Source organism: Miscanthus floridulus, chromosome 6, assembly GCF_019320115.1.
Source record: "Miscanthus floridulus cultivar M001 chromosome 6, ASM1932011v1, whole genome shotgun sequence".
NCBI lineage: Eukaryota > Viridiplantae > Streptophyta > Magnoliopsida > Poales > Poaceae > Miscanthus > Miscanthus floridulus.
The window spans coordinates 122,234,273-122,242,811 of NC_089585.1; the positions used below are offsets into that span (position 1 = coordinate 122,234,273).

Here is an 8,539-nt window from a genome sequence, read left to right on the forward strand (position 1 = left end):
AACCGAACTGAAGGAGTGAAGGGATCAAGTCGAACTGAAAGTGGTCGCTGATGACCAACGAGATTGTATCCTAATTCAACGATGACCCACGAGATACGTCCTATAGATCAACGAACAGGTTGTTTCAAGTCCGGGACCTGGAAAACGCGGCGCCGACACAGGTTGGTGTTGGTGAACCGTGGTCTCATTCAGAGCAACACACTGAGATCACTAATAATTGATTCGAAACCAAGGAACTTGGCAATTAGGGTAGTGCCGGTGGAAGAAACTACTCACGCTTTTCATAACAGCCACGTCAGCAAGAAACCATCTATAAAAATCATATCACACAATGCAGGATTCTACCCCCTAATAAATGTTATTTTTTTTCTTTCTCTCTCCTAAGTCCATCGTCATCCCCGAAGCACGTTTGCTCGCAACGAGCCTGCACGGACGACCAGAGAGCAGCGTCTTCCTCCGAACGCCGCGGCTGGGTGACGGCGGCGCGGCAGCGAGCGCGGAGGGGGAAGTCTCGTCGCGGGCCCCACTGGTAGAAATCACTCGTTTCCTCCCAACGCCAAACTAGCTGTTTCTTGGTGCATCGGATGACGAGTAGACGTGGTTTCTCCTCTAACAAACGGTTTCATTATATTTCCCTCTCTTTCTTCATTAATTAGATTGCCACATCAGATTTTTGTTGAGTTGGCAAGACAATTAATAGAGACAGGAACTACCATAAATATCCCATTGGAAGTGCCCTTACAAGCAAGCAAGCATCAGTCTCGGCTATGTGCTAAGCGGTTCTACTGTACTCTCCCTCCATGCACAAGAGGGGTCAGAGTTCGTGTTCCAAGGGACTCACTCTTTATTTGTGACTTCGGCTGCAGCGATCAAGGGGGAAAAACTCCATCGTCTGTCCCACATCCAAAGCACATGTCTGTGGCCAGCTCATCTCACGGAGCTACGGCGCCACTGTGTATGGGTGGGGTAGGGGTTCGGGAGTTTTCTCGATCTGCGTGAGAAGATCTTCTTCTTAAGTCGGAATACCCGGGGGTTATCTAGCCACCGCGGATCGAGTTTTTTCTTTTACGAATATAACATTATAGAATTTGTAGCAGAACTTAAGGATCAAACAAAATAATATGTATATATACCCTTCATAAAAAAATAGTGGAAACTGATAAACAGTTCTGAACAATGTCAATATAGGCCATGTTCGGCTTACCCCATATTTGGCTTGTTTGGCTTTTTTTTTCAGCCGGAACAGTATTTTTCTCTCACAACAATTCAACCGGAACAATGTTTTTCAGCCAGTTTCAGCCAAATTTCAGACCAGCGAACGAGGCCATAATGTCAAACAATATTATAGTGTCTTTTTTATGTGACAATTTTTTTTAATTTTCTTTATGGATGTATAGAGCATGAGCGAAAGCTACTCGTCAGTCATCACACCAGGAAAAAGTCTACCTGACCCCCTCAACTATCATACTTGGTCTACTTCACCCCCTCAACTATGAAACCGTCTGTTTTACCCCCTAAACTATCTAAAACCGTCCGATTTACCCCCTGGGGCGGTTTTCAGCGGCGGCTTTGCTACAGTAACAGCGGGTTTGCTACAGTGACGGCGGGTTTGCTACAGTGCCCGTGGTTTTGAATTTCCTTTTTTTATTTATTTTCGGTGAATTTTTGAAAAATCATAAAATGAAAAATCTAATTTTATTGGACTCCACATGAGTAGATCTACATAGTGAATATATAATACGGTATACTTTAGTACAAAATTTTTACTGTAGCCTTAGATTAATTGGAAGATCCAATTTTGTCTGTAATTAATTAGAATTTATCTATAACTAAGTTATACATAGTTCAATGAGTACGAAATTTTTACTATAGTTCAAGCATACAATAATTAGCGTACCATAAAAATTTCACCACAATTGGACCATAGAAGCTGCAACTATGAATTATTCTAATTAATTACAGACAAAATTAGATTTTCCAATTAATCTAAGGCTACAGTAAAAAATTTGTACTAAAGTATACCGTATTATATATTCACTATGTAGATCTACTCATGTGGAGTCCAATAAAATTAAATTTTTCATTTTATGATTTTTCTATGATTTACTATGATTTTTCAAAAATTCACCGAAAATAAATAAAAAAAAAGAAAATTCAAAACACGGGTACTGTAGCAAACCCGTCGTCACTGTAGCAAACCCGCTGTTACTGTAGCAAAACCGCCGCTGAAAACCGCCCCATGGGGTAAATCAGACGGTTTTAGATAGTTCAGGGGGTAAAACAGACGGTTTCATAGTTGAGGGGGTGAAGTAGACCAAGTATGATAGTTGAGGGGGTCAGGTAGACTTTTTCCCATCACACCATGACACCATACGACCAAAGCGGGAAACTATGGTCTTGTTTGGTATTATTTTTTGGGAAAAATATACAATAAGTTGATCTAACTCAGTTTCTATGTTTTAATACAAAGTAGCAAGATGACCACACATGATAGCTAGTTTTTTTTTCTCATTTAACCACTGAGATTTTTTTTACTTAAAAGTAGTTTTAACATAAAGCTTTTCTTTGTTTGACTATAACTATCCTCTATAGATTTTTCCTAACTAAATCATCTTGCATGAACTCAACCAATTTCTTAGCTTAGGGCTTGTTCGCTTAAACTTATCAGCCGGCTTATCAGCTAGAATCTACAATATTTTTCTCTCACAACAAAACAGCTTCAGCCGGCTTATCAGCCGGCTTTCATACTTAAACATCTCTCATCTTCCTTTTTATTCTACTCATATTCCATGGCAACGTGTAACTTCTACTAAGGCTATCCGGGTAGCCTTCGAAATTTGAAATTCAAATCATATATTGTACCTTATAGATCCACAATTACCTTTTTGTCCTAAAACATTACTGGATTCACCACAATGTTGCTCGTGCTTGTTGGAACCACTATTGTCTCAAATGGCTACTGGTGGTCTCCATCATCACAACAACATCCATTGGTGCAAGCATTCGAAAACAAATTGTAGAACCGTCACTGGCACTAGTGAGCTGCTAATCTCTAGGCTACTTATACTACTCTACCGCATTGTCCTGAATCAGGCTATGACCGTGATTGTTTCCACTTGTGGCCAAAGAGGATAATTCTTTCCATGATTTTGTTATAATCTTTGCTAGCTGAATTTGATTTCCTCTCATTGGACATCACCATGAAATATGTCAAACTTGTTCCATGATCGTTGTACTCTACTGATTCTATTCATTTGTCCCCCTTCGTCAGTAGTGGTCGTGACGCTAAAACTTTCTGAGCATTAACACATGAAAGGAGTTTACCAATGATCTTAAGGCTAGGATGAAAGAACAATTTGAGATGGCGGGACTTACAACATGACGGGGAAGGAGCAATGTATGAATTTGAAGTGCTTGAATGATTTTATATGAACATGCCAAAGATATTGGTGGCTTGCTTGGATAACTCTTATTCGTGCGTTGCTTGTAGTTTCCTTAACCTTTATTACATGGGAAAATCAAATTGTGAATTCTATACCATCTTCTCTTTCCATACTTGGTCCTTTTTTAAAAAAATAAATTTTTAATAGATCTAGACCATTACAACATTGACCTATACGATCAATGTGGCAGTTTATAACACTCGAGGTTGACAAAGATGTTTTTTTAACTTGTAGCAAAATTCTCAAAAAAACTTATATCAACATATGGAAAGCAAACTACTATTTTTTAGTTTTCAATATTATATATATATATATATCCTAATTATAATTTATATTAACTATTAATTTAGATATTTGTTTTTTCAATTAAATTGGAGATCAAACTATTAATTTTTCATAATCCTTTATTCAAATTTCATAAATGTGTTTACATGGACTCTTTATTTATTTAGATAAATCAAACTGCTATTTTTTTCTTATTTATGATTTCAATATTATTATGTATTAATTGTATTGGGCTCAGATTCTTTGATTTACTAGATAAATGCCTGTGCGTTGCACGAAAAAATAATAATAATATGATAATGCTAGTATACATAAGATCTTGTGACTTGTGTAAGTAAATTGGATTCGCTTTGGCTACCTAATTTTTTAATAGACAGAAAGACAATTAATTAACGCCTAATTAGCCCCATTTCCATTATATTCCAAAAGCATGCATATACATAAGATCTTTATTTTTTACCTTCATTGATCGGGTTTGTTTACTCTTTGAATGGTGTTGAACAACCCTTTTCTTGATTTTCAATTATTTCCATGTAGAAGAGAATCTCTAAAAATGCATGAAAAGAGACATTAGAATTTAAGAGAAAAGGATGAAACCAATTGGACGAAATCGATTGAATTACCTGTTGACGGATTGGAGCGCCGATCGATGAGTGGCCTTATGTGGTGGTGTTCGCACTTCGCAGCGATGTATAGCCGGGATGGAGCTTGCGTGGACGAGCCTAGCCTGGCGCCGGCTTGAACTCGGCAGGGTCAAGCGTAGCCTGGTGTCGGCTTGAACTCGGCAGGGTCCTCTGCACCGCCAGACGTTCACAATCAGCACGTCTTGTATTTTGTGGTGGTGTTCGTAGCGATGTATTATGAGCCGGGATGGAGCTTGCGTGGACGAGCGTAGCCTGGTGCCGGCTTGAACTCGGCAGGGTCGAGCGTAGCCTGGTGCCTGCACCGCCAGACGTTCACAATCAGCACGTCTTGTATTGTGTTTTCACGTCTTTTGCTTTGTAAATTTTTCTCCCGATGTTTCTTTTAAGTAGATATAAATAGGGAGCGTGGAGATCGGTACTCGTATCTGAGTCGACTCGGATTTACGGATTTATTGTTGAGGCCGCCTAGGGATCGGTACTCGTTTTTTTTAAGTGGATCAATACTCGTTTTGTATCGACTCAGATTTTTGAATTTATTGTCAAGGCATGCGCACGAGCGTATCAGTCGGAGTTCGCCTGCGCAGGCAACGGAGCGCGAGTGTGTATGGAGGCGTCGCAATGGTTCCTAGCCAGTCCAGAAAGAATTCTACTGAGATGAACACATGTTCGCTTGATCGTTTCTATGGCTTATAAGTCGATTGATGCTGTTTTGTTGTAAGAAAAAAAACACTATATCATAGCTAATAAGTATGGCTGATACGATTAAGCGAACATAATGCTAATAGCTAGCGACTACTGAATAGCTAGTCTAGCACGATCTCTAAAAATAACTCTCTTGAAGCTCACATAACCCTCCACTACTATGTTATTTTTTTTATTATTTCTAAGTCTCATCAAACTAGCTATTTACAATTTGCCATTGAGAGTTTTAACACGGTTTGTTGTATATAAATTAGAGTAGAGTGCATAGAGGAAAGACAAAAAAAAAAGAAGAGAAAAGTTTTCGGAATAGGTCTATTTAGAGTCGTCCTTCTAAACTTTAGATATCTAAAAATTTTAGAACACTTTAGCTTATTTTTTTAATCTAAAACTCTAATACGAGATAGGCTAAAGTTTAACGGTAACTTACACTCTATCCATTTGAAGTCCTGAGCTCTACCCTTATTAGGCTTGCCTACTTCCGTCACAAGCTCAACCCTGTTCGCCTGTTCGGCCAAAGGTGATCCGAGTAGTCTGCCGGCAACCGTTCTGTGGAATTCGTTTCCCAGGTCCAGCCGTGCGTAACACAAACCTTGAATGACAGTTGAGAGTGAGGTGCCCTTCGCGGCCTCGCCGCTATCCGCTGACTCCTGAACGTACCACAAGCCAGAGGGTTTCACGCGAGCTCCGATGGCGGCGACCACGGCCGCGGCTGTGCGTCGGCTCTGCGCGGCCGCCGAGGTGCGGTCTGCTCTGGCGGTGCTCGCCCGCGGGACGAAGTCCGGCGACGCGGCGCTGGACGTGGCCGCGTGCACCGCGCTGGTCCACGGCTGCTGCCAGAGCGGCGACGTTGCGGAGGCACGCAGAGTGTTCGACGTAATGCCGCGCTTGGGCGTGGCCCCTAACGAGGTCACGTACACAGCGTTGATCCACGGCTACTTCGTTTGCGGGCACAGAGAGATGGGTTTCGCCTTGTTTGAGGAGATGAGGAGAGGCGGAGTCGAGCCGAACCTCTACACCTACAACTGCTTGATCGGGGAATGGTGCAGGACAGGAGAGTTCAAGAGCGCCCGACTGCTATTCGACGAAATGCCTGTGAAAGGTGTCGTGCGTAATGTTGTCAGCTACAACATCCTGATTGCAGGCCTATGCAGGCACGGCAAGCTGAAAGATGCCGCCCAGCTGTTTGAAGCGATGAGAAGGGAGGGTATCCGTCCAAGCATGGTGACGTTCAATCTTCTAATTGATGGCTATGGCAAGGCTGGGAAGATGTCTAATGCCTTACATTTCTTCAATCAGATGAAGGCGGCAGGGCTGCAACCTAGTGTGGTGACGTACAATGAGCTTATTGGTGGATTCTGTCGTGTTAGAGATATAGCCCGGGCAATCAGGGCTTTCTCAGACATGAAGGAGCGCGGTTTGGCACCCACAAAAGTGACGTACACCATACTCATTGGTGCATTTGCTAAGGAAAATGAAATGGACAGGGCATTCGAGATGCTTTCAGAGATGGAGAAGGCTGGGTTGGAAGTGGATGTGCAGAGTTATGGTGTTCTCCTGCATGCGCTCTGCATGGAAGGGAAGATGATGCATGCCAGGAAACTGTTTCAGTCAATGGATTCGAAAGGTGTCAAACCGAATAGTGTGTTATATGACATGATGATCTACGGATATGGGCGGGAAGGGAGCTCATATAAGGCTTTGAGATTGATCATGGAAATGAGGAAGAGTGGATTGATTCCGAATGTTGCTAGCTATTGCCTAACGATCCGCCTTCTCTGCAATGAAGGGAAGTGCCAGGAAGCTGAGGCTTTGATTGGTGATATGGAGCATGCTGGTTTGCAAACAAGTGAATCCATCTGCAGAGTTCTATTCGATGCTAAGGCAAGATTGCATAGTTCTACTGATGACCCTTTTACTTACAGTAGCCAGGCACATTGTTTCTGTTATCTGCCAGGGAATAGGTTACTATAGTTATCTTGTGGAAGTGGCAAAGTGGTAGGCAAAGAAAGACTGATAGAGAGGGAAAAGATATACTGAATCCTGTCCTGTACCAACATTTTGGTGTTTAATTGAACTTACCCTCACAATGAGCGTGGTTGGTTGGTCCCTATTTGCACAGCAGTGAAAGATGAAAATCTATGTGCTGAGACATTTTCCTGCCAAGTGTATCCATCTGCAAACAAGCGAATGGATGCAAAGGCGAGAGTGGTCTGCAAACAAGTGAATTCATCTGCAGAGAGTATTATTGGATGAGGCAAGACTGGGTGATTCTGCCAATGAACCTTTTACTTAAAGTAGTCTGGCACATTGCTTTTGTTATCTGATAAGTCATATGTTGCTATATCTGTCATGGGTTCATGACAGTGGGAAGATGATATGCAAAGCACTGCTACATAGGGAAGGTCTGCTGCAATATATCTTGTAGAAACATTTCGGTGGATTACTGTAGTTTTCCTTTGCAATAGGCTAGAGTGGATGGATCCTATTTGCACAGAGGTGAAAGATGAAGACCCCACGTGCTGAGACAATTTCTTGCCAGACAAATGTCAGTACATTTTCTTTTCCAAAGTCAATTTTATTCAAGTACCATCAATTAATTTGTTCTGGATGTACTGAGTTTGTCAAGTCTGATTTTTCCCTTGTTAATAGAAGGTCAAACAGGCACGCTCAATTACTTCCTGCTGAACTCAAATGACTGGTTGCCTACCTACCATCTCTGTCATCTTTTGTTAACTACCTGCCATTTTGTCCAGACTCCAGACAACAGAAAATGCAACTATTCCTGTTTATACAGTATTTCACCTTAACCTATCCATGTGATTTTGATTAGAATAGCCTTTTAGATTGCTGTATTTGTGAGCAAATAGGTATATCAAATCAAATTATAGAGCAAAGGCATATCTAGCAGAATATTGTTTTTTTTTTACAAAGTAGCATAATATTGTTGAGCTAGTTCTTGAACATTAATGTTACTTAAAGCCACATGTAACATGAGGTTGGATTTAGCCTGTGACAAGCTAAACGCCTGAACCTGGCAATGATTTGTTCTATAGGTCTGCAGTTGTCAGTTGTTGAGGGGCTCTTTGCTTTGCACCCAAGCAGAGCTGCCTGGCGCGAGCGCTGCTCCGAGACGTGGCTGCTCGTCTGGGAAACTGCGAAGCAAACACGCCCTGGATGCCCTGCATGCTCCAACCCCCTTCAGAAATGAGAGACGACTTCGCCAAGCCTGTCAACTGTCATTCTGCATTTGCTGCACCTGTGCCGTAGTGCTATACGTGCGATTTTGGTTGTACGTGGTTTATATTGAGAAAAGGTGTTGTATTTTTTTTTTTGCGTTCTTAAGCCAGATTGATGTGTTTTTTTGATAAAATGGGGGCTTGGTTTTGTTTGGAGCTTGTTTCTGAAAGTGTATAATAAGCCAACGATGCAAGTTATGGGACACCGGTTGCTGAATGAATTTGAGCT

At 41.7% G+C, this 8,539-nt stretch overlaps 1 protein-coding gene across 3 annotated transcripts; it reads left to right on the top strand.

The window, feature by feature from the left end:
* The first annotated feature begins 5,613 nt into the window (after positions 1 to 5,613).
* On the top strand, positions 5,614 to 8,539 carry LOC136459397 (pentatricopeptide repeat-containing protein At4g11690-like). Of its 3 annotated transcripts, none has more exons than XM_066459261.1 (2): positions 5,614 to 7,619; positions 8,128 to 8,539. In XM_066459261.1, exon 1 carries the CDS (start codon positions 5,762 to 5,764, stop codon positions 7,043 to 7,045), a length of 1,284 nt encoding a protein of 427 aa, XP_066315358.1. In that variant the 5' UTR covers positions 5,614 to 5,761; the 3' UTR covers positions 7,046 to 7,619; positions 8,128 to 8,539. The 3 variants fall into 3 exon arrangements, with proteins under 3 accessions (XP_066315358.1, XP_066315360.1, XP_066315359.1); XM_066459263.1 differs by having other exon boundaries at positions 8,136 to 8,539; XM_066459262.1 differs by lacking the exon at positions 8,128 to 8,539 and adding an exon at positions 7,724 to 8,027.